A 27090-nucleotide genomic window follows, 5' to 3' on the forward strand; every position below is an offset into this window, starting at 1 on the left:
TACATAAAGTGACTCATGTGAATGAGTCACATTGTTGCTTGTCTTTGTTGCATTTTTATTTGTTTGCATAGCTGCCTTGCTAGCATATCTAACCAATGAATGATGGATAAATAGTGTAATTGTATAGCTGTAATCCTACAAAATAAATACATACAGATTTACAGAACCCACAAATCTATTTTAGCATGATTTTGGAAAAGTGCGTCTTTCTGTTTCTGTTTAGCAGCTGAACTGTGCAGAAGCTAGCTACAGTGAAAATGTATCACTTCTTAGTTTTCAGTTTTCTTTGTCTTTGCCTGAATGTGTGTCTTCCTCCTGTAGAGATAATTTGCATTGACTTGTGTCTTTTGTGCCACCTTTTTGCGTTCTTTATGAACATTATAGACATTTATTTTGTTGTCTTCTGTTCAACATAGGCTACTGTTGAGCTAGCTAACATTGCTGCTAATCTACCAAGTTGCTTCCCTCATTTAGCGGTAACTAACGTTAGCTAGCAAAGGCCTGTCTGGCAACTGAGCCATCTGCATGGCATCTTAGCAAACTCCATCCATTGGTGAGGACCATAAAAAGCAGTTGACTCTACTCTCTTTTTTGTTTGCATTGTCATTTTTAGCTTTCTGATAATAATGTTATTATAATATGGCTCCTTTGCATTAATTATACTTTATTATGGATTATTATGACTGATAACCTGTTACTGTGTTAGCGGTATTTTAATGTAGCTGGTGCAGGTGCAGCTAACCTTAACTACTCTGTACTGTTGTGAAGTTTATTTAGCTTCAGTGTATTATTATATTACAAAGGGATCATATGTTTTATATGTAAACCTCAGCTAAAGGACTAGTCACTATAGAATAAATACTAGTGTGAAGTAGCACCAAATGGAAAATACTTAAGAAAAGTACCTCAAAAATGTGCCGAAACATTAATTAAATACATGTCTTCCCACCACTTGTGTCCCTGACATCAAACCTATACCTTTTAAATTGTTTATTTGTTATAATAATGTTGTTTGTGGATCAAGAGCCTTTTTCCATGCATGTCTGCACACTTGAAACACTTGTTATGTTCTGCCAAATAATCAGGTTTGTCCAGCATGTATCCAGCATGTATCCAGCATGTATCCAGCGTGTATCCAGCGGTGCTAACTGGGATACCCTTAGTCTGAAAAAGGAAGGAACTACCCACCTTTAATACCCTAAAATAAGATCACTAGCATGAAGTGTCAGATTACAGCTCTACATGTTAATGCACTGACTGTGTGTAGCTGAGTTTTTAAACATTTTTGACTTTTGTTCCCTCTCACCAGATGAGCGAGATGATAAATTGAAAACCCTCATGCTCCGAGTTCCCCAGTTTTTCATTTGAGTCATTTGGGAAAACCTACACACACACACACACGCTGCCACGCAGTCAAACACAGTCATGCTAATGTGATGCCAATGCATTACCCCATCAGATTGTGTTACGCATGGACGGCTCTTATCATTTCACCCTAACTTTCAACTAAATGTGGAGAATGTTTTCCCCCTGACATTAGGATTTGGTAATGGTGCCTTTCAGGGCCACTCTATTTTCTGAGATGAAATATTCATTCATTGGCGAGGACAGTCTTAGAGGAAGTCTGTCTGAAATATGAATTCATGGTTCCAGCAGACATTTCTTCAATATTTGATGGGTCATCAGAGCTCTGTGTCTAATACTGCGCCGTTCTTCCAAATACTCGTTCCCTCTCTCTTTTGCTTCTCTCTTGTCCTCGGCTCACTTCTTCTCTTATCAGGCCGGGAAAATGTGCACAAAAAACACCTCGAAGGATAATTCTGCTGCACATTTTGGCGAAAAATTTTAAAAACATAAACCCTTTTTCCATATTTTCCTCTTTGCCTCGGTGACAGTGTTTTTTTTCTCTCTCAACAGGTTAACATCTCTTAAAGTCCGCGCCATTGTGCGAAACCATCAGCCAGTGCACACTAAATCAGCTTGATTGCATGCCAACAAGAAGATAAAAGGCTCGGAGGTGGGTACAGTAATCCAAAGAGAGCGGGTGGTCTGCTTGGAGGCATATCGTTTTTATTCCCTCATGCATATTCACTTCTAAGCCTCTGAGTATGCAGATTAGTCTTGTCTGAACAGTGGACCCTCCAATCACATCCTACTTTTGCTTTTTCTTTTTTCTTTCTCTCTAACTGCACCCTGCTGTGCGTGAGGGCCGCCACAATGAGTGTAACGTGCGTGTGTGTGTGTGATTGTAAGTCTCTGTGTGTGGGGGGGATTTTTTTTTTTTTTTTTTGCTTGTTCGCAAGTTCGGGGGCAGGCAGTGTGCAGTGTGCATGCATGAATAAATGTTTTGGTGTGTGTGTGTGTGTGTGCGTGTTTAGGTATGTGTGTACTGTAGTAGGTATGTGTTTGCCAGACACATGGCTTTGTCTTGTCCTGGCACTGTGCTCGGCTCACCAGATGTTCTCCTTTTTTATCATCCTCCACTTGCACCGTGTTCTTTGAGGTTTAGGGAATCTGTGTCGCTCTCATTCAACTTGCTCTGTTGTTTCCTGCAGCTCTGTGGAAACACGACAAGCTCTTCAAAGCTTCTCTTTTTTCATCTTTACATAAAAATCTTCGAAATGAATATTTAGGGGTCCTCTGGTAGCAGCAGTTCATCGCCCAGTAGTTTGATATTTTAGGAAAAAATAATGATAGGGTTATTTATATTATCATTATATTATTATATTATCATTCCTTCATGTAATGTGTGTAATGTGTTAAACTTATATTATGTTATATGCGATATAATACAGTTAATAATGCTAATCGGCACCCATTTGAGCCATTATACCAAACTCAATAAAAATCTATAAAAACAACATTAAAGGGAATTTGTTTAATGCCATTTTCATCTCATATTATTTAATTCAAAATCCTTCAGATTTGATCGGTTTGCTCAAAAGGCGGTGTTTCTTCTGAGAATCCTAACCAACACAAAAACAAACTGGTGGCGGAGAAAGACGTGGCAGAAATTAAGAAATTAGAGCACAACCATGCTCTTTTTAAAATGTCAACAAGAGATCCGATTGGAGACTTAGCCAACAAGTAAAAGATGGGTGAGTTTGCTACGATAGCCGTCTTCCTACGTTTGTACTTTTTAAACAGAAAACAAATATTTTATTCTGTGATATTTTGATTTTTCTTGACTGGAAATGACAGATGATATAGCCAAGCAACAGCAAGTGGAGATGTTTTCTTACCAGAACCTTTCTCTCTGGTGATCTCGCTCCAGAGTGTTGGCTCCTTATTTAGCTTTCAGGTAAAGATAACTCCTCATTTCAATTTCATGAAATGCTAAAACCTCCTTTGTGTTGAAACGCTGGTCATTAACTATTGTGTGTAGACAGGTAGTGTACAATGTTTTTTTTTTTATAGCTTTGCCTTTGAAATCAGCTACCTGCTGTGGCCAAAAATGACACTATAGTACGAGAGCAACGAGAGTGAACCGTAAAGTTGTGGGTCAGACAGCTATACAATGAGCTGAAACTCACTGTTAAGGTCTGTAAAGCCGAGGGGAGCTACAGATTAAGGTAATAATTCTTTGTGGGTTCGTTTGCATGCTTTGGACAGAGTTCGAGTACAAATCAGAACATGCTCATCGTTCCTTTATCGGGAAATATCTTTTTAGTTGAGTCCGTTGGAGTGCTGGTTGCTCGTGAGGTGAAATGAGGCGATGACTCCGAAGAAACCACAGCTGGAAAAACACACAAACACTCCACAAGGATTAATTTAGTAAAGAGGTGGGGACCCGCTGTAACATTTCCTTCAGGAGGGGCCAGTATTCCTCGCGATGTCCCTGGCCTTCTTCCCCAAGAGGTCAGAGCACAGGGATGAATACAGAGTAACTTGGTGGAAGGGATGTGGCGTTTTGCTCAAGGACACTTCAGCAGGGCGGACGCACGAGGAGAGGGGGGAATTAATTGCGTTTAATTGCGTGTTTACATTCACCTGCTGTTGCAAGTTTACTACGGCGCTTGATTAAAAAGCCGGAACGAGAAGTCGGAATTGAAAACCGCTGCATCACAGCGCGCTCGCTCCCATGTGGAATTAAATCAAGCTGTCACCTGGTCAGTGCCACCACCCACCGCACACACACACACACACACACAGTCACATCAACAGACACACTCCCATCAACAAACACAGAGAGCTGTCAAATAAAGCAACACTTGTAATTATGGGAGGGGGTGAAATTCAGATTTATTTATTCCAAAATGAAGCCTGCGGATCGACGGAGGGACAGCTCTCCTCCATCTGTCATCGTTGAAGCCACACTTGTCTGACACAGGGATTCATTCGTCTTGTCGTCTTTGACAGTCGGATTTTCCCGGCGCACTCCCACCAGGAGTCGCACTGGATTTTTGGAGGCAGACTAAAAAAGAAAACGCTCTGTGACAAGGGGTAGGCTCTTTATGAATGCAAATGAGTCTGGGAAAATTCACAGAGCAGCTAGCGGGCTCCGAGGCTCCGGCATCCGTCACGTCTCCCCCCACCAGGCACAACCCACGCCTTGCCAAGAGGTCTAAGGGCTTACAGGGGCCCTACAGCAAGAACAGACACACTCATAGAAAAGGGCATGGAAATCCTGTGGCTGACACACACTGCGAGTGCCACCGGTGACTATTATTTTCATGAAAATGATAAGCTTACTGTTTTTACATGCCATCCACAGAATAGCTGGTGGGTTTTAGGTTTTTATTATAAAACATTCATCTCCTCAATCCTCTCTCTCTCCGTGTGTGTGTGTGTGTGTACGTGTGTGAGGATGCGTCACTTGTATCACTTGACATTTGGCTTCCCTTTTATCCCGTTCCAAGGATAGTAAGTCAAATGCTATGTGACAGGTCAACCTCTTCATATCAGTCATCCTTCACCCTGACCCAGCCTCAGCTGCACAAAGACACATCCAGCTCTTCGACACTAAAAATGATCATTAGCTGCGAGATAGCGGGCGAATCCTGCTGGGTTAAAGGCAGGAGGCTGTTTACTCAAACTAACAAGGAAACGCTGCATAAAATCTCCATTCTAACCAGACTGTTCTTGAGTCCCGCGAATTGAATTTCCCTAAATGTTGGCGCATAAACAGGAGCAACATAAGTTCACCTGTTTTCAAGAAAGAAATATCTTATTTTAAAAAAAAAAGTTTAGGAAAAGAAGCAATAAGCTTCATTTGCAAGTGGTAACTGAGAAAACACTCATTATGCTTAAATACATCCACCTACATAAAAGGGGCACTACACCAATTTTACATGTAAAGATAATAAATGTATTTATTTTCCTTCCCAATAACGACAATAACGAACTGAAACGGAACAGAAACATCAACAAATGTAAGTTTGCTGACTTGTGCTTGAAGTTCAACAAGTCACTTGACAGCTATGGATACTCGTACTCAGTAATCCAGCATTTTATAGGCCGTGTCAGAGGCGTTTCCGATTCTAGTATCTGAATCAAACAGCCCGAGTTAAGTTATTCATCGTGAAGAAAACAACTGTGAAATCTGTTGTATAATGTTTACAGCTCGGAAGCTAATTATTTTAGCAAAAAGCCTGTGAGGTGGAGAGGGTCTAATGAGAGAGTCTCATTATAGAAATAGGCATTTTTCATAGAAGACATTTTGACTTCACTACACTACACGATAATAATTATGGCTTCGGTTCTGTTCAAGTATGCCCGTAAGCCGCCATCAAGGAACTGGAACTGTGATGCAGTTTGGACGTAGTGGTCACATTTGGTATTGCAAAAATAATGTGGAGCGCACAAAGAGAACGAGTTTAAAATGAGGAATATTTATCCAGAACTCTATTTGTTATCAGTAGAGCTGCAATTATTGTTTTCACGATTTATCGATTAGTCTCTAAAATGTCAACAATGAATAGATTATGAAAATAGCTGGCAATCGACATATTGATTAACTGACCAAATCTTTGCAGCTCTGTTCATCGGAAGTTGTTCGATTCAGTTCAATACAATGTCTAGAAGGCCGTATCCGTATCATTAAATAATTTTATCCCGTTCGTGCGGTTGCCTCGACCAGAGGAAGTCTGCGCACACACTCAGTCCGGTCCATGAGAGCCCAGAAGACTTCTGGACGTATGCACACGGTGAACAACTTTCGCAAGAATGACTGGAGCGCCACCTTGGAACCAGTTTCCTTAATAAACCCTCGATCAGCATGAACATTACCAAGACCCTGAAACTGAAGCAGCTCAATTATTGTATTTTTCAGACCTTTTGTTATTCCTTCTGTGATATGTCTCTGGTGAAAAAGGGTTTTTTGTTGGATCCAGCATATTTGCACCTTGACCTACATTAAGGAATAATAACATGAAGCTGGAAGGATTATCTCGACATGTGCTGCATCACTGTTATCACTGAATATGTCTCTCACAACTGCCCCCAACTTTATGGACGTGCAATACTAAATCTCTGGAGCAGCCCTTTAATGAGATGATTTATATATCATGTCACATTAATGACTGGGCAGCTTTTCCATGTTTTGCTTTCTACCTCAGGTTTGTTTCAACTCGCTCTTTTTGCTTAAAAGCTAATCTGAGGTGCACAGAAACTGGAACCTGTGGGTATTTAATTTAGCAGGAGTTCAAAAGAGGATGGTCAACAGAGGCAGAGCAAGGGCTAGGAAATGCTGACTCGGCTCCTGTCGTTTAATCTATTTGAGGTGCGATTAAAGTTTAATTCGCGCCCATCTCCTAATGCCGGCCGATGCGTGTGCTCCCCAGCAGTGGGTCGGTGAGTAGTTTCAAGCTGAGCCCAGGTCTTTTCTCTCTGTCTGGGCCTCACTTTATTCATGCCTGAGGGACACCGTGAGCTGCAAACAACTGAATTTTTCATCAAGGTTACTTCCTGGAGAGATGTGCCATGCAGTTGCTGCTTTCTCTCTCAGTGTGCTCCTAGCTCATACATAACTTACCCTGCTCTGACCCGCAGCTCTCTCTCTGGGAGGAGTTGTTTGACCCTGGTCCAGATAGGAGAACATGTGCTGTGGAGTCAGCATGAGTTTGTTATGAAGCTTTGAATATCGGGGGTTGGTTTGCACGGTTTGATTATGAGATATCTGCCAGCACTTACATTTCTAAGCAGCTTATTGACAATGCTGTAGCAGATATAAGGACATTTGAGGTGTTTAATAATTTATTTTGACAACAACTCCTCTTATAAAGCATCCATACATAGTTAATGAATGCTTGATAATATAGCACATTACAATTAATATATGCTATGATGTGTTCATGAGCACATTTATCAACAGTTTGACTGTGAAACTGGGAATTTTTGGCATATGCATACATGTATCTTAGCATTTTTTACTTGTGTTAGCCAAAACTCAGCCTCCTGCTGCGTCCAAAATTCCTTACCAACATGTCAACATCTTTAGTACACTAAAACAAACAAAGAGGTTTTTACGTATGTCAGAAACCTTAGTATGAAACCAATAGTATGTGAATTGCACAGTATTTACGTAAAAATATTACAGTGTGTAAGCACTGCTGTGGTGACAGCAACATCAACATAACAGACAACGCCCTCGTCCCTTCTTTGGATCAGTTTCTTCATTTAAGTCCAGTTATATTGAGGAAGTTTCTCCAGCTGCTTCCAGGTTTTTGAACTGCTTCCTCCTTTGAAGCAACTTACCACTGAAATTACATTTTTTTTTTTTTTATAGACTAGAATACAAAAATAAAAAGGTACTGTTGGGTGCCAGTACTGAATTCCAGGTACCGGTATCAGTTCAAAAGTGAATGATACCCAACCCTAATGTTTATAGACAAGTATTTAATGTTGAAGGGGTAATATGTAAGAATTTTTGTTGAAAACATAAAAAAAAAAAAAAACTAAAATTATCAACAGAATATAAATAATTTGTTGTTTTGACACTATAATGTGTGTGTATTGTGTTGCTATGAGTTATCTTATAAAGTTAGCATGCTAATAAGCATGCTAGCCCTAACCCGTCCTGTCCAAAGCGCCTGTGCTAGTGATGTAAACACTAACAGTCCCCTGGCCCCTGAGCTCCCAGTCCGAACGCCTAGCTGGACTGCTAACTGAGCTAACTAGCTAAGGACAGCTACAGTTAGCAGCAGGTAGCGGTAACTGTATTGTTCTTGATTCTTCGTCTTATTAGGTAGAAACCATCCAAACATTGTGTATGAGGAGTTGTGTTTTTTAAAGTTTTGGCTCAAACTTGAGACAAATCCTGCCATTTCCCACTCACAAATGTATGATAATCAACGGTACATTCTGTCTCGTTCCATATTTATCAGAGCAGCCTCACTGGATGATGGTAAACACAACTCAACAAATTCAACTAGTTCATATTTCTGCTGGGAATACCGACATGCTTGGCATTAACATTTTTAGCCTCTGAAAAACAACTCTGCTGCAACTTCGGGAGAAAAACATCTACTATTTATAAGAATATTTTTACATCAGAATTCATTTGCAATTATAATCAAATCCCACTTACTCCGTTTTTTGCAGGATTATTAATGCTGCAACAACACATTTGGTTTTAATGGAGGGAAAATATGCAATGTCAGATGATTTTTATTTTTCTCCTCTCATTACGGCTGCAAATGCCGCTTTTTGTAAACTACAGCAATCAGAACCGCAAACAAGGTCTTATTTATTCTATTCAGAGTTTACTTTCCCGAAAGCAAACCACAAGCAATAAGGTCATTTCTGTCTATTGGCTTATAGTGGAATAAATTTGAATTTAAAGCACGAAGAATGAGCTCTTCAGATCATATTTCACACTAATCAATGCAGCCTTTGATTTTTAAATCAGACCTAAGAAGACTGATGAGTGGGAGGTATGGATCGGGATTTGAAGGACCAACCTGACATCAGAGTTTGACTAAATGCTCATTGTTTTGTAGAAAAACCTTATATTTGTCATGCCTGCTGACTAGTTTTCGAGCATGAATGTTTACGACTGAACCATCGTAGCCTTTGTAAGGTCTACAACACAAAGATAATCCTCCGTCATTATGACCCTGTTAAATAGGGAATAAAATCAAGCTGAATGGCTGTTGGACTGCAGACTTCCATTTCAGGGCTGTGCTGTGCAGTCTTGCAGCTCCTGAGTGTCAGACATTATCACCACCACTACCCTCAACCTCACCCTGCCCCTTGTGACAATTACTGCCCTACCTCCCTATTCAGCACGTAATGAGAAAACTGACTGATCGATTTCTGTCCAGCCAGTAAAAGAGGGGAAGGAAGCATTTGGATGTAGCACAGCCCGGACTCTGAGGGACAGAACTGCAGCATATACATATCATCGTTTATAATTTCTTTAGGTGTTTGATGGGAGATAAATGCCATGCAATGACAAATATTGCATGTTTGATGCAGAGAGTGGTAAGATGTTTAAGTTAAGGTCTGGTTTAGGTCTGCAACAAGCAATTATTTTCATTATTGATTAGCCCTCGTGACAATTTCCCAAAGCCCTAGTTGACATATTGAAATTGCTTGTTTTGACAGAACAACCGTTAAGAAACAACAACAAATGATTCTTTTTATTGCCAATGTAGACGACGAAGAAGAAAACGTGCAGATATTCACATTTTATCAGATGGAACAGAGATATCGTCTTTTTTATTCCATGCCTTCATGTCAAAACCTGGCGCCTACATTACCGACGAAGGAAACTCAACCACCGACAGTTCAGTTTGAGATTAAACCCACAGTATGTAACTTCTGCTGGTAGAGGTCTCTCAATTTAAACAATAATAACGCTTCAATGGGAGTTGTTGCCTGTATTGTTAAACCACCATCCCTGTTAAAAGTCTGTCATAGCCGACTTAGCTAATGCTTCTAAAGCCTTGAAAGTGCTGCTGGCGTGTCAGTTACAATGGTGCTTTGTTACTTCTTAGCCAGCTATGTTACGTTAATTTCGTAACGTTAACCTTGAAAGAAGTATTTATGCCGATAGTACGTAGTATTTGCGTCGAATACTGCCTCAGGTCAAATTGTGAAAGACTGGTGACATCCCCAGAATACTCCTGGATATCTTTAAGGTATGTTATGCTAGTAGCGGCTAACGTTGCCTCACGCAGCTAGCCTCAAACAGCGATGATAATGGAGGACGGGCTACAAAGGTACGCTTGAAAGGCTTGTAAAGGCTAATTTATGCTCCCTTTACGTACTAAAATAGACGTCTGTTTCAAAAACGGTCGCTGCCCACATGCTTCCATGCGTCCTTCATGTTGGTACGGATGTTTAGTAAATCAACCACTAGAGGGCGCCACATTTTGCGGGAGTTGTGACGTAAAAAAAAAAAAAAAATGTATCCACACTTCTTTCACAATGTAATCTTATGGGGAAAAAGTGTTTTTGGGCTGCGGTGCATCACGTGACGATGTAATTGGCCTCCGCGGAAACTTGCTTGAAAACCTGCCGCTCTTCCCGGGGGCTTGGCGTAACCTCCCGCCGTTTTTAAAAAGGTTCTTCCTCTCGTCCAGTGGTCGTGTCTTACTTGAACTGTTGGCTTCACTGCTACACTGCCCCCGATGGCTACCGATGGTACTGCTCCGCTGGCGGGTATCCGTAAGGTTTCAAGAAAACGCGCAGGAACGCAGAAAAAATTAACGCAGAGTACGGACAGATGGCGACGTAGAGCTTTAAGTGTCCTTTTCAATCAATTATCAAAATAACTGCCGATTCATTTTCTGTCAATTGACTAATGGAAATTATAAATACATATATAAACGTGACGACTGAAGGGGCGTCCGGACGTTTAAATGCTGAGGCTGGCTCGGTTACAATCGTTATAATAACTGTTGTGGGACACAGGGCTTGTAAAAAGCACTCCCCACAAACTGCTGCACGTTCCAATAAATTCATCTTGATTTATTATTCCTTTGACTGATTACACGGATGTAAATATTCAGCTGTGAAATATATAGTCAGGGGGTTGACAGCGTGTCTTTCCCCAAGCACCACCATGCTGTCCTGTTGGGTCAGAGCTCCACTGCCACTCACAATTATTTATTAGGCTACATATTCACTCTCTATCCATCACTGTACGGCCACCCGGTCCGGTCACATCTCTTTATGTTTATTACAGTGTCCCACCTTCCTCGAGGAGGATGATTGACGTGCTCGGAGAGGAACCGAGGTGGGACTTGCGCGCGCCCTCTTCTCCAATCGTGGCTCGAGGGGGGCGGAGGCTTTCCCATCCATACTCTGATTATGAGTCAGTTACCAGACATAAGCGAAACAATAACAGTTGGTGGTTACTTTGTGGCCAAAAACCCTTTCACAGGCAAGTTGAAGTACTTAGCGCGGTTTTTTTTTTTTTTTTGTATTTCCTCTCTCCAGCGCGTCAAAGCTCTCGGAAGGTTTCATAAGAGGAGCTCAACGCGCTCCACTTTTAATCAGATTAGGAGCCTTTAATGTTCAATCCTGTGTCTTTTTTTCTTCTTCTTCTTCTTCTTCTCCTTCCCTACAGTAGCGGTGCAGGAGTGGCCAAAGCCAAAAGCAGCGATTCAGATCAGATTTCACCTAAACCAGCTGGGAGAGACACCGAGAGAGAGAGAGAGAGAGAGAGGGAGAGAGAGAGAGAGCAGAGCAGAGAGAGGGTTTGTCAGTCTCCCTCCTCCCAAATCCAGAAAATCTTACCAAGGAAAAAAGGAGGAGTGTCGGGGCTGAGAGAGAGAGAGAGAGAGGGAGAGAGACGCAGAGGAATCCAGAGGAATTTCCGAGGATATTTTTTTCTTCCCTTTCTTTATTTTTCCTCTCCCTCCCACCGCTTTTCTTGATATCAGAAATTTTTTAAAAGTTGGAGGCGAGGCAGCGACAAAAAGGTAAAAAAAAAACAAACACCGCGGTCAAGGATGGACGAGCAGCCTCGGTTGATGCACTCCCACGGGGTAGGCATGGCCGGACACCCCGGCCTGGCGCAGCATATGCAGGATGGCACGGCGGGGACGGACGGAGAGGGAAGGAAGCAGGACATCGGAGACATATTACAGCAAATAATGACCATCACAGACCAAAGCTTAGACGAAGCGCAGGCGAGGTGAGGCTATGAAGGAAGAGGGACACACACAAAAAACACACACACACTTGTATTAATAATCGGGAGAGCGGAAATATTAGGCAGCGTTGTTGGTGATGGAGGGGGAGATAATAACACTGGTTTGTATCAAGACTGCCTCTAAATGAAAGCAATTACGCCCACTGAAGTGCCGTGACTGCGCGAAAGCGACGAAAAAGACCGCTGAAAACTTCACATTTCATCATTTCACACAACTTCGGAGTGAATATTTCCAATCCCAAACTGTTAATTAATGTTTGATTATTGTAGATGTGGGGTGATCCGCTGAGAGGTTTGTGTAACTGTGGAGCAGTTTCACACACACTTCTTCCTCCTCTACAAAAGGAGCTTATATTGTAATCCTGTGCTGTAATAACGTGTTGCAGAGCCTCTCCTATAGGTATCATGACTCATAATGAAATATACGGTGGGAATTACATTTGAGGCATGTCACAGTTGTGGGGTTGTGCAGGATTGTGTTGCTATAATTAGAAAAATGTGGCTTTTTTTGTTTTCATGTGACACAAATATAGAAATTTAAAAAGCAGATTTCAGTGTAAATATCGCCAACGTTTTTCTTTTTGCGTCGCCGCCTGCATGTTTTGTAATCTTATCTTCTTGCGTGGAGAATCTGGGGAGAATTCAGTGACGTTTTGTGATTTACGTGGCTTTGTTAGTGTTGCCACTTGTTTGAGTACTGATGCAAAGTGGTGTCCTGTCCTCTCCGTAGGAAACATGCGCTGAACTGCCACAGAATGAAACCTGCCCTCTTCAACGTCCTGTGTGAAATAAAGGAGAAAACAGGTAAGTTCTGGTTTTAGAGTTTCTTTTGTTCGCTGGGTTTCTCGTCTCGTCCTCGCCGGGCTACAGACGCTGATGAGATTATTGTCCATTTTATGGTCTCGTCTCTGAGCATCACTTTGTTTCTTCATTCTTCGAACATCTCTCTACAAAGCGCAGATCGCTGTGATATTCCCCGTCTTTTTCTTTAATGATTCGTGACTCCCTGATGTTCTGCCTGACAAACATCACACACCCTGCATGTGAACGCCACTGGCCCCAGATGAGGTGCTGTCACTGGACTGGAGTGTTTTCATGCCGACGTTTGGGCCTTTCAGGGGCTTTCTCACCCCTCTCTGTCTGTTTTCCTTGGCCGAAGCGAGCTGTTTTAAACGCACAGGCAGGTCAGAGGGATTTTTCTGTTTATGTTTGCAACAAGGGTCAAAGTCATGAAGAGGAATGTGTGAATTATTACTCGCTGTAACAGCAGATTAAAAAGAAGAGGGGCTCACATGATGAAAGCCTGCGAATATCCTCTGAGGGAGGTGGCAGAGCGCTTGTCGAACAGGCGGCTTTTGTCGAGGGAAGGAAATAAAACAAAAGATCCAATATAACCTTATCTGTGAACACAACTTTGAAGCTGTCTTTGAGATTATTTGAGAGAGCCCTTGTCACTTTGTCCGGTCGTTGCTGCATTCACAGCCATGACAGGTGAAAATAAACAGAGGGCTTTGCGTGGAGGCAATACCGCTTTCCTTGATTTTTTTACACGAACTGTTATTCGCCGACATTTCATATGTATGAGTCAGTGTTTGGCACAGGTTTTTGCAAAAAAAAAAAAAAAAAAAAGGAAATAGAAGGAAGCAGCAGACACTTTGGGAATTTCACCAGATTTGACAAAAGGTTAAAGAGTGTGGTCTGTGAGGAGGAAGCTATAGTAGGTTGGGGCCCTGTTTCTAAATTGCAAGGCTTGGAAAAGTGAGAGAGTAATGCCTGGCTCTTTGTAAACTGTCTGGCGTCTCCCTGGGTTCAACCAGAGTTCGTTTCCAAAAAGAAGAACAAAGTGACTTGGACCTTTTCCTGGCTTTTCCCCCCTGCCTCTCCTCTCTTCCCACCGTTCTTGGCAACCGGCATTTCACAGAGCTTCTGACGAGAGAGAGAGGCTCCCCCCTCGGCCTGCGAAATCTCCTTCCCCTCGGTTCAGGACCAAGTTTGGAAATGAACGTAATTCAACGCAGTTTATATTCTCTCTTTCTTTTAAAAAAAAAATCTATTGATTCAGTTATTTTTACCCAAAGTGTGGCTGAAAAACATGCTCCAAAACCACAAATCAGCATGCTCTGAACGGCTGCATTGTTTTTGCGAAGACAGACGGGGCATTTAAAAGTTAAGAATAACCCCCAAAACAATTTGTGTGAGAATCGAGTCTTAATGGCTGCCTCGCTGTGTCCTCCCTGTCTGCGTTTGAAGAGCTGAGCTGCGGCTCATCTTCGCCCATAGGAGGTTTGTGCAGACGAAACTGAAAATCCTTTCACTGCAGTGACAGAGAAAATGACTCAAACCTTCGCCATGGCATTTACAGCCAAATGTGCTGAGTGCAGTGTATGCGCGCGGAGTACAGCCTGTAATTTGTCAGGTCCTTTTTTATATTCTTTATAAAGAGTCAGCTTCTCCTCGCTTTTCCTACATTGTTGCAGTCAGAGTGTCTTTTAGCAGGAGGAGAGACGAGCACGGCGGCTCAGACTCGAAGCAGCCCTTCTCCTCGACCTTTTGCTGAAGGGAGGAAACATTTCTTGAGATCGTATATCATGTGTTGCATGTAGTTATTCACATGTGCGTCCTCTTCGTGGAATATCACAGGCGTGCGAGTGTTGACAGCAGTAATATGGGACATTGCAGCAGCGAGGTGTCCATTGGCAAGCAGCTGACAAACAAGGCGGGAGTGCATGCCAGTAGCCGGACAGAGCAGGCCTTAACTGATGACCCCACCCCACCCCTCTGCCTGTATATTTGTGCCGGGGTCGAGCTCGTGTCGCGCCGGGAGAGTATTTAGCAAGCTTAAACAAGCTCAGGTTTGCATGCTGGGTTATGAGAAACGAACGGCGGAGGCTTGTGTTACCTCTCACAGACGTTCCTTTCGGCCGCCGGTGTTGTGTTTCACGAAAATGTTTGCCCCCCCCGACTGCCGGCCCCCGCTTTTTTTTCTTTTTTAAACTGTCATCATTGTTTCTACAGTTCCTGAGAGCACTTAGCATTAGTTTTCCTGTGTTTGCTTCACATCCTGTGAAGAGAGTTTGGAGAGCGTCTTTGTTTGTGTGGAACCATTACGGCGATGGAAGCTGGCACGTACAGGTTGACTAAGTAAGAGAAGCCAGACACCAAGTCAGTGTTTCTGGGTGTCAGATTTCAGGCCCTCTCTCTCTCTCTCTCTCTCTCTCTCTCTCTCGCTCTCTCTCCGGCTCTGTGTCTCTCTATCAGTGGGCCTGCATGGGACTGTTTCGTCAGGCCACTCTGTGTCAGCAGCCTCACATTACCCCCTCGCAGGCTCGGGTCAGATGGAGAGCTCCTGCATGACTAATGTGATCAGACGGATAATGCATTACACCGCTTGAACTTATCAAAGCTGGAGACCTGCTGAATCAGTCGGTCCCGCTAACTGCTAATTAGACATGTACACAGGTTTTAGATATTCACAGTGGTGTTGATGTGGTCACTTTTAAGTGGTTTTCATCATTAAAGTGCAGCGATTGAAGTGGGGCTGCAGCTAACAGATGTATTCATTATTCATTAATCTGATTACGTTCTTGTTTAAATGAGTAGTTGTGTTTGAAGAAGGTGAAACAGTGGTCAGAGTTACATCTTCAGATGTCTTGTTTTATCTGATCAGCAGCCCACAATGCAAACATGTTGAATTTGCGGTGATAGAAACCAGAGAGAAGCAGTGGATCCTCACGCCGGAGAAGCTGGAAACAAAATACGTCGCGCTTTTTTTGCCTAAAATGTATTTTTTGTTGAAGAAATTTGAATCAGAAGTGAAAGAATTTCTTTGACTGATTTGTCTTTTTATGCCTAAAGAAACTAAATTAACAAACTCTTTGTTTTCATGGATGAATAAACTGAATAAACAAACTGACCTTAAAGGAAAACACAATTTCATACTGTTTTACTTTGTTTATATTTGCCACCTTTCTAGCTTCAAACCGTGTCCCGTGGCCCTTATTCTCCTCTGAGAACAGCTTGTTTATTCAGTCATGGAAAAAATACATATTTCTGTATTATTACCTCATTATTATATTGTAGATATGAAATTTCTGGGTTTGTATTTCTTCTCCAAAGCTACATAGTGCCACTTTAAAGTAGCTGTGAATTCATTTGACAGCTCTTTAATCCATTAATTCACTGCTGTAGTCGGTAGGCTTGAAAAAAAAAAAAAAGGAAAGGTGATAAAATGTCAAATTACAATTTATGGTATATTTTGCGACATTAACATTAAACGTTGACGGAGGTGCTAGTCGAGCTCCCATGAAGCAGTGGATAGACTGGTCACTATGGCTCCCAGTGCTGCTGTTTTTCAGTATTTAATTGACATGGCTGTCCATGATGAGTTCAGGGGTTAGTGTTGCCTCTCTTTGTTACTCTCCTCTCATCTCCAGTGACAGATGGAGGCATTAGTCTCCAATGTGGCGCTGTCCTGAAACTAATGGCTATGTCCTTGGTTTTCCCCGCGCTAGCTGGGAGACTGTATATCTGTCCCCGACTTGGAAGTGCCGAAGCAGCAGTTTATCCCCCCATGTTTTAGTTTCCACGGAAATAAGGCCGAACAGGACTCTGTCTGTTCTCCCCATAAATGACTTCAAATAAATAACTTCAAAAAGGGAACCTGAAGTTTTTCCTGAGAAAATGTTGCCGGGCTTTGATTTGCGAGTTTATAGGAAACTCTTCCTCCACTTAACCAGAAACGTTCCTCTAAGTGAATAATAACAAACATGCAATATACTTTTACGAGTCGTCTGAGCAGAGATGTGGTGATTCTGAGTTTATCTTTTAAACATAAATAGTCTAGATTCCACTTTACCCACTGACACTTCCTCTATAGTCATGTTTATATTCACTACATTACCGCTGCACTTCAGAAGCAACAGCGTGTATTTTTTTTTTTTTGCTGTTCCCTGTCCTCTGATGTAAACTCACTCGCAATTAGGACAGCTAATATATTATGCAAATGTTGACTGGCTTAATTGAGACATGTTAATCATGTTTTAAGAGGCTAATTACAGCCCTGTATATCTGAGGTGGGAGTAGTAATTAGCCGTGATAACAGATCTGGCTGTAGAATGGTCATATTCTGCGTGTCGACGTATGGCGAGGGAGCGCGTGTGCGCCTGCCTGTGTTTGTGAGGGCATAGGTAGGTCTTGGCAGTCATGGCAGCTATTTTCTGTCTCTTTAAGCCTTTGAACAAATTAAAAATGTTGACATACATGCGGGTAAGTGTTCGATGTTTCGGAGAACTATTTTTCCCCTGCATCCATTTTTCCACGTTTCACCTTCATGGGAAGCAGCAGGAAGGACAGAGGATCAGAGACCTATCAGCTCACCTCTTCACGAGGAATGTGAATGCATCTCTATCTATAGTTTTGTTTCCGTCGCTCCTCAATCTGCTTGTCTGATGCAGCAGTTCTGCAAACCGGGGCTTTTATACAAAGGCTGTGTTCTTAGTTTTCTGACAGAGATCATATTCGGATCCATTACGCTAAGAATGCCTTCCCACTTATCGAATATAAAATTGCTTTAGAGAGGAAATTTGCTCTGTGGCAGAGTGGAGTTTCTTTTTTATCAGACGTTTGTCTCTGGAGCAGCTTTTAGTGTCTACAAAACAGCTCTGGTGACATTATTGCAGTTGCAATTGCCTCAGCCATTGTTTTTCTTATTGGTGCTGTTTGGATTTGATTGGATTTTCCGCAGTCTCGAGGAATTGCCTCACGCAGTAGGACCGCCGGACGCGTATATCCTCATATTGTTGCCGTTGAAACACCTGCAGATCTTATTACTGATATGTTCATGGGGCTCCAACTGTGTGCTACAACTACCTCTGAATTACACTGTTTTGTTTTTCTTTTTTCATAAATCTGTTTGGTTACACGTCACCTTCTTTCCCTCCTCTGTTTGACTTTCATATAATAAAAATGTAACTCGCACATTCAGGATTTCTTGGGCTCTTTGATGGAGGTGGTTGCCCTGGCAGTTGATAACCTTTAATTCGAGGTGTGGGATCTCATTTCTCTGGCACCCTGCCACTACGATGTAAGTGGCGTGTTGGCAGCATGCTGGGGTTGTACAAAGGAACCCCCCTGACTTCGATGAACAGTCAAACATAAAATGGCAAGCGCTCTTCCCTGGCTGACTTAGTAAAAATGACATAAATTAATACATGCTGCTTAAACGGGACCAAGATTAATGGTTGCCTTTCGCAGCGGCTTAGATCCACTGTCAGTCGCTGCTCGCTGCCCAGATGGAATCAACACCAATCAATGAGGCTACCCGACTCTCCCTGGATATCTGCTTAGGATGCTGAGTGGGACACACACGCACACATGCACACATACACACACTTAAAGGTATAATATGCAAGATTTCAGCATTAAAATGTGTTAAAACAACTACACCTATGTTAGATGCATCGTTTTTGTGTGCTAAATCTATACAATCCCAAATGTGTCCACCCAGAGAAAAACTGAATTTTAGTCAAGATAACAGTGCGTTTAATCTCGTTCTCTTTGTTAATGGCGTCATATCCCCTTTACGTCCTCTAGTTGCTTTTACTTCAGGGGAAACACCATATCTGGGCTCCAGACCGCGACAATGTAGTCCCCCATGATTTTGTTTTTTTTAAATCATCCTCCTCCTCATCATTATGACCTCTACAGCAACAACAACCACAAAAGAGGGGTTGTAACGTTATGTAAATGTAGTTTAATCTATTAGTTACCAATTGATGGTTTTCAAAATATCTGATTTAAGAGGTGCTGCTGCCTCCCTATAAAAAGTCATGGAAAACTAGTTTCTCCTGAAGCACTACCTTCTTCCTTTACAAGAGAAGAGAACATTGTTATTTCCGTAAATTTTTTATTTGTTACCAGAGGATTGATCAGTAATACCATTAAGATGGTAAGAATGCAAATGTATTGTGGTTCATAAAGATTTAAGTGAAACTACATTTTGTGCTGGTGCTCCTTAAATTTGTCGGGAAGAAGTTAGTCTGGATGAGAAAAGTCGGAGCGGGGTTTGCAAAAATTCTGACAGTCATTAAATCGTTGTTGTATGTAAACACCAGCGCCTGACCCGAAATCTTCAATCATAATAAAGAAATATTGTCCGCGTAAACATAGCTCGTGTAGCAGCACAGTGCTTCATTTGTAATGTTATATTGTGACACATTTTACATTCAACAAAAAATTGCAGCTCCTCCGAGATGGATTTCACTTGGCCATATTGAAATTTTGATAATATTTCAATTAATTGTTCAGCCCTCGACTCCACAATCGAATATCTTTCTCCAGAACTGCTTATTCCACCTTAAATACAAATTATGCTTAGAGGGAACTATTTTCAATGTAAATTTTATGACTGAAGAGATTTGATAACGTAAACCCTGCGATAGATAGGGAGGAAGGAAGTCGGCGAACGTGACTAAATGTAACGTGAATAAAGCTTTTAATACATGACCTCGTCTGAGTTACGTAGACAACAACCCAACGTCATCACACTACGTCTTTCGTTATCGTTCTGATCGACCCCTAGTGGCAGAAATTACAAACGGTGTATTTAACTTTATCCCGCACACGCAGACACGTATACATTTAGGCACAGGTATCATGCAAAAAAAAACACGACTTGCACCCTGGTCGATGCAGTGTCTTTGCTCCTCTCCTCAGCGTTTCTTCATATAAACTGGAAGGCATATCCTGTATTACTTCCCATACAGTGGGGTGTTCAATCAGGTGCCACAAAGTCAGATGGGGAAGAGCAGTGAGGCTGATGGCTCAGTAGTGATTGGATGTTTCAATTACTGATAGTAATGCCATGGTGTAGTGAGTCATGCAGTGCAGATAGCACCATTTATTTTAATCAGGACAGGGGGAGAGATGGGTGTGGATGTGTCTCCCTCGTTTCAGAGTACTTTCACATTTAGATGCAGGGGAGTGTGCTCTCTCTCTCTCTCTCTCTCTCCCTCTCTCTCTTTCTCCCTCTTTCTCTCTCGCTCTCTCTTTCTTTATATCACACACAAACACACATGCACAGAGACACACACATGCACAGACACACACGCTCAGGTGGATTGAGAGTGGAGGAGAGGTTGCCTTGGGTAACGCATAGCGACAAGGTACTCTCTCGGTGAGCTATTCTAATTTATGTTAATAAACCTTGCTGTTGCTGTGAGAGACAAAGGGGCCACAGATGAGCCTTGGTAACCTCGGCACCTTCACTGGAAGGAAAGGCGCAGACAAAGAACAATGCAGACACACACACACACACAGAGTCAGAGAGAAAAAGAGAGAGAAGAGATACTGAACTGTAGAGAAAAGACACAAATACTGTGGCGGAGAGCGATGATAAATTTAGCCACACAAAGAGTTGTTTTTGTGGCTGCAAAATCAAACAGCCTCACGCTGGCAATCTTCACTGTGGTGTGTGGTATCTACTGTTTCTGTGTGTGTGTGTGTGGGGGGGGGGCAGAAATAGGCAGGCAGGCTGTCTCTCGGGATTGTTGCTGCTAATTCCATGGGGAATCTCTATAGAGGCACGGGGTGCTGCAGTTTTGGATCACTTCCCGGGGGCAGATGTGACACCACAGGTAGCGTTTAGCACAGTGGGGCGAGAGCACGAGCGTTAGCAGAGGTCAGCACTTGGCCTGGCTGCCTGGCACCAGAAAGACCGTCTCAGAGAGGCAGATAAGGGCCCTTAAATGAGCTCCTGAAGCAGTGAGGGCCCTTTGAGGCAAAACGGAAACCCTCAGCGTGTGTTGATGGAGACAAAAACCACAAAACTCACTATAAAACAAGCAGCGAGTAAAAAACTGCCATGTGGGCGCGATAGTATCATTTTTTTCTAATACAACAAGTACATTTTAGAAGAAATCGGTGAATCAGTTTACGTTATTGTAACTTGCATCATGGTAATTCTCATTAAACTAAAACTGGATCAGGAATTTTAGATTATTTTCATCGTCGATTAATCTGATTGATCTAATCGATCGCAGAATTGCAATCGGTGTGTCTCAAAGCTCGAGATGACCTCCTAAAATGTCTTGCTTTGTCAATAACATGAAGATATTCAGCTTATTGGCATAGAAGAGTAAAGAAACCAGAAAATATGTACGTTTAGGAGGCTGCAACTATCAGAGAAGCAGTGAGGGCTCTTTGAGGCAAAACGGAAACCCTCAGCGTGTGTTGATGGAGACAAAAACCACAAAACTCACTATAAAACAAGCAGCGAGTAAAAAACTGCCATGTTGGTGCGATAATATAATTTTTTTCTAATACAACAAGTACATTTTAGAAGAAATCGGTGAATCAGTTTACGTTATTGTAACTTACATCATGGTAATTCTCATTAAACTAAAACTGGATCAGGAATTTTAGATTATTTTCATCGTCGATTAATCTGATTGAGCTAATCGATTAGTTGTTTTGGTCCAGAAAACAGTGCAGAATTGCCATCGGTGTGTCTCAAAGCTCGAGATAACCTCCTAAAATGTCTTGCTTTGTCAATAACATGAAGATATTCAGTTTATTGCCATAGAAGAGTAAAGAAACCAGAAAATATCTACATTTAAGAGGCAGCAACAATCAGGGAATTTAACCTTTTTCTTTAAAAAAGTACTCAAACAAATTAATCTATTATCAAAATAGCTGGTGATAAATATCTTAGTTGACAATCTTTTAATGATTCATTGATAAATTGCTGCAGCTCTCAGTTGGTTTGAGTTGTTGTTGGATGATGTATGATGGAAAATCTAGAGTATACATTCAACTAGTATCTTTCTAGTATCTTTCAGTGTGAAAACGAGCCACATTTGGAATAATAGTCTAATTTCTGGCATCTAACGAGGTAAAAATATGTAAACTATTCCTCACAGTAACAACAATGAGGATTGATAACGCAGCGATGCCTCCTCGCTGGTTCCCTCCACTGTAGATCTCAGTATCCGAACCCAAAGAGCGAAAGCTGTGGGTTTCCTCTCCGCCGTCTGTCTGCCAGCTTGCCTTTGGCGGTGTTAGTTCTGGACAGTTAACTCCAACTGAAATTATGTTAATTGCTGTCATTTTCTTTTTTCTACTTGAGCATAATCAGCAAATTATATACTTCTGTTCATTTATTACCGAGCCACTTTTAACAGAGTTTTTACCCTTCAGAGATCAAAAGTTGGGAGGTAGTTTGCTCTTATGATTTGTGTATACGTGTGGGTTTATGTGCACAAATATAAGTTATTAACAGTTTTGTCTTTTTGTGTGATAGTTTGGTTGTTATACTCTTAAAGTTGTGTCCAGAAAAGTCCCGGTGGATGTATGTATAGTGTCAGGTTGAAAGAAAATGTCACAACTCAGCACTGTAATTGGGGTATTTATATCCTTTTTAGATATTGGGTGTATGATTGCTAGCACTCAGAGAGCTTACAGCAAAAATGGCAGTAGGTGTTTGCTGCCATTGTGTCAGAGATGTCTTTAGAGGCCATTTTTGTGGCGTGATGTTTTAAGAAGACTTATTTCTCTAATTTATGATTTATTTACCGAATGAATATAGACAAATGAACAAAGACGCTATTTTAAGATAAAAGAAAATGCAGGAATCCTCTCCGAAGCATGGTCCAATTTTTTTATTCCGTTTATTGCTGTCATTTTTATCTTCAATTTTATGCTGGATTATATCCCCTGTAATCACTCAGTATGTTTATGTGTGTGTATGTGCTGTATGTGTGTGAATGTGTGAATAGGCAGAAACCCGCTGACAAAGAAGAAGCGCGAGGTTGGACATGGAAATGCCTCAGTTTAAGTACAATTAGTTGAAGTATTTAACTGCTGTGTTTTACTGTACTCATCACAGGAAAGTGTTAGTTTAGACTAGCAACACAACTCTCATTTTACAGTCAGTGTAAAATTGATTAACCTCTAGGATTTTGATTTGTATACACAATTTGTCTTTTCTCACTCATCACTTTTAAAACTTACTGTATTTGTAACTCAAGAAGTATCCAAACATAGAATGTAAACACATTTGTTCAGCCATTAAGAGCGTAAACATATTCAGCTCACATCGCGATACATGATATATATCTCAATAATTGAAAATCGCGGTATTAATATTGCGACAACATTCTTGCGATAACAATTTGTACTTTCACAAAATATTACCACAATTAGATTTTTGATAAATAATCATCAGTGATGTGGATATAATGACTAAGTGGGTAGAGAGAAGTATTAAAACAAGTAAAACAGTCAGAAAATGACTTACTTACTTTGTCTACTTGCCATATCAAGTCGAGTCCGATATGCGATATATTGGTTTGCTGATATTATCGGCTGATGTTGGCCTATCACAGACAATATATTTCTTTTAAGAGATTGTAATGCAGAAAAAGATATATGTGGTAATTTATAATTATTACATTTTTCTGTGAAGTTCACTGTCATTGCACTGATGTCATTTTGGACAATAAAGTTTATTGTTAAACTGAAAAACATCTGTCTGTTACTTGTCTTTGTCACAAGTGTTTCATGACCTCATTCGAGGGATCATTGTCGAATATTTGGCAGAAATATTGAAATCTGAATTTTTTACTCCCTAATATCGGTATTAGCAACAAAATATTGAGTATCGGACTCTAATATAAAGATGTATTCTCTTATCACGATCCTGATTTAATATGGATGCACTGCCCAGCATTACATTATGATACACCATGCAGTTTGTTCAGCGGAAGGAAACCTACAGTCTGGTATATAAAATTAGTAGCCGCGATCATAATGTCGAAGAAGAATTGGGTTTTAAATTGTTATTATATTAAAGTATCGACTCTCCTGCGTCGTGATTTAATCTAAGATTGAAAAATGTATTTTTTTTCTCCGAGAGATCTTTAAGTATCGTCTTTTATTTATTAAGATAGACTGAGCAGACGTGCAGCACGCCTGTTGTTAAAATGGCAGATGTCCAGTTTAGTTTTTTGCTCTTATATAAAAGGCACCTTCACTCGAGCAGCAGTGTGTCTGTGTCAAGTTCACTTTGAGCCTTTTAAAATTAGTCTCTCTTATTCACGCTCCCGCCAGTCGTTCATGAGATTTGAAACGATGACCTCATGACTTCACACATGCCTCTCGCGCCTCCGGGCGAGCTTCTTCTTCTTCTTCTATTATATTTTATTTGGCTTGCTGGCACCACCTTGTAGCCTGTTTTATTGGACATGTCCTTCAGCACCATGTTTAGCAGTCTCCTCCCCTAAACACATAAAATTCCTTTATGTTCCTATTACTTGAGTTTATGAAGAGCGTCTTCGGCTCCCCTCCCTGCTGATAAGATCATATTGATAGATTGATATTGGGAGAGCTGCAGTGTGATAAAGGCGCGGAGGTTAAGAGCTTCTTGGATAGTTTAACCTTGATAAAACAGTTGTTTCAGTGAGGCTGATTTTGCCCCATCCGTCTTCATCCGTCAGGGCCCCGCTGAAGTATGCAAATGAAGGCAGTAGAGGGAAGCGCCGTGTGCGGTTAAATGGGGCGTTGCGAATGTGCGGTGTACCGCGCCGACGGGGTGATACTACTTACTGTCCAAATTTAGTGTGTCTCTTCTGAAACATCCTCCCCCCCCACCTCCTCTCTCTTCCTTTTTGTCTGCATTTCAAGAATATATAGAGCCCCGAGAGGAACTGTGGCCTCTCGTAAAATGATTACAGCTGTGGCAGCAGCAAAGCACTTTACGCTCGTACATGTGTTTGTGCAGATTTTAATGTTTTGGAGCAGGAATTTAGTGACTGCGGGACAGTGTGTTATCCTTTTTATTTGTGTCTGTGTGTGCGCGCGCTATCTGTATTTACATGTTGCAGCCTGTTTTATTGCACATACATTTTCGAATATGGCTGTTTATTGCGCTAATTAGTGAGTCTGGAGGTGTGAGGGTAATAATCTTTATGATAATAACTGTTTATGCCTTAACACTGCTCTCCATTCACGGTTTACGTTGCTCGGGCAGCTTCATTTGCCTGATTGGTTTTGTACCTACTCAGCAGCATTAGGGATGTTTTTTTTATGCGAGTGTGTGTGCGTTTGATTCTCTCATTTATCTCATGTGTCGGCATATTGATTGATTCCCCCGCTCACTCATTATTTTGTTCTGTTCTTCACAACTCATTTTCAGAGAGGGGGCCAGCGCCGAGGCCAGAAACAGATACCGTGTCTCTTCTCTAGCCACCACACACATAAAGCTGTCAATCAGGAGCTTTCCTGGCTGCCCTTTGTTATGGAACGCCAGCTCTGTGGGTGGGTCCTCCTGGGTGATAGATGGCTCCGAGAGCCTATCGGACTGCAAGGAGCATCCATCTCTGTCTGGAGCCTGTTAAACAAGCTTGGGAAAGCAGCCATGTAGTCCTAACCACCACTGGCCTCCACTAAAAAACCCCATTAACATTAATGAAGGATAGCTTTAAAAGTTCTTCAGTAATAGGCTTGAATTGGATTTATGAGTCAGATAGTTTGCCAGAGAGTACGTCATGAAAAATGCCACTGGCGGATAAATGGAAATGAGCATTTGAAAGGTCTTGGGACAGTGTTTCAGCAAGGTTTTCAGAAACCTTTTTTTTTTCTCTATCTTGCCCCTCAATCATTTTCCCTCCAGGTTCAAATCAAGCTTGAGAGTGGCTGTGAGCGGGAGAAGCAAGGTGTTTGATGCTTTAAGTGACTGCAAAGATAAAGCTGCTCATCTTACGCACAGTGCCGCTGCTTCTAGAGAGAAAAAAAAAAACAAGTTCTTAATACTTTTTTTTAAAGGCCTTTCATTCCAGGTGGCACTGGCCATTTCAATATCTTGGAACTACCACTTTACCTGTCTGCAAGGTCCCTATAGATGGCTGATGTGAAACTGCCATTAGCCAGCCAATTCCTCAGCCACAGATTACTGTGCCAGTACGTAGTAATCACAATGTTGAAAAAGGTCTGATTGCACTCCATCCAACCTACAAAGTGTGGCTTAAATGGGTTTTTCGAAGGTCTGCAGTTGGTTGTTGGTGTGTCATCATAGTGCATTAGGACTGTCAGAGGCAAAATGGCAGTTTTTTTGAAACCTTTCATTTCGTGTGAATGTTAAAAGGATGCAGAAATACACTCAGATTTCGAGGGAAACAAGGCCTCGTGAGATTGTGCCTACGAGCTGCAACGCGTAGGACCATTCGACGCTTCCATTGAAAAAATACTTCTTTTAATTATTACAGATTTGATGCAACCCCCTCCTTTCTCTCTTTCTTCTTCTTCTTCTTCTCTCCTCCTCCTCCTCCTCCAATCTCGCGGCTAGTCTGCTCCCCGCTAACCTCTGATGTCATTAGCGTTGGAGGGAGGCTGAAGGGAGACAGGGGTTGCTATTCTTAATGAATTCCACTGTGTCTTTGCACTCCCCCACCTAGTTAACCCTACCTCCCCCCACCTCCAGTGCTCAAGGTGTCAAATTAGAGCAGCTGGAAAAAGGGGAGAACACGGAGATGGACAAGGTACATCTCACCCCCACCCTCATTTCCTCACTCTCCTTCAAAGCACCTCATATAACACGGTATTCATGAATAGTATCCATGTAACAACTATGCAAAGATGGTGGGATGCACTCCACTTGTTCACTTTCATGATTAAGTAGCTGCAGATTATAAATTGTTACTCTTGCGGTGATGTGCACTGAAAACAGAGTTGAAGGAAGGATTACCATCAGGTACTTTCACTACAGTACAGCATCAAGTACCAATACTGCACTACAAAGGTACTCAGTCAAGTATGTTGTACGTTATGTTTTCGTTCCGTTGGTTGGTTTGTCAGCAGAATTACGGAAAAACTACTGAATGGATTTCCACAAAACGTGGTTGGAGGAGGGGTCTCGACGCAGAATAGACCCAAAAAACTTTTGGTGCTGAAAGACAAGGATCCAGACATTTTTTTCTCACTTTCTTTAACATTGC

General features: G+C 41.7%; 1 protein-coding gene across 5 annotated transcripts in view; it reads left to right on the forward strand.

Moving 5' to 3' along the window:
* The window catches only part of pbx1a (pre-B-cell leukemia homeobox 1a), an 84751-nt gene that overhangs the window by 19640 nt on the left and 38021 nt on the right, over window positions 1-27090 (forward strand). For 4 of the 5 annotated variants that reach the window (XM_084368636.1, XM_084368639.1, XM_084368640.1 and 1 more), the window contains 3 exons: window positions 1918-2017; window positions 11516-12085; window positions 12834-12907. In XM_084368636.1, coding sequence (XP_084224762.1) covers window positions 11901-12085; window positions 12834-12907 — 259 coding nt within the window. In that variant the 5' untranslated portion in view covers window positions 1918-2017; window positions 11516-11900. Of the gene's footprint in view, window positions 1-1917; window positions 2018-11515; window positions 12086-12833; window positions 12908-27090 lie in introns of those variants that run through there. The other variant, XM_084368637.1, reaches the window with a different exon arrangement.

This window comes from Pagrus pagrus (genome assembly GCF_965226575.1).
Source record: "Pagrus pagrus genome assembly, chromosome: 12".
In the NCBI taxonomy this organism is placed as follows: Eukaryota; Metazoa; Chordata; class Actinopteri; order Spariformes; family Sparidae; genus Pagrus; species Pagrus pagrus.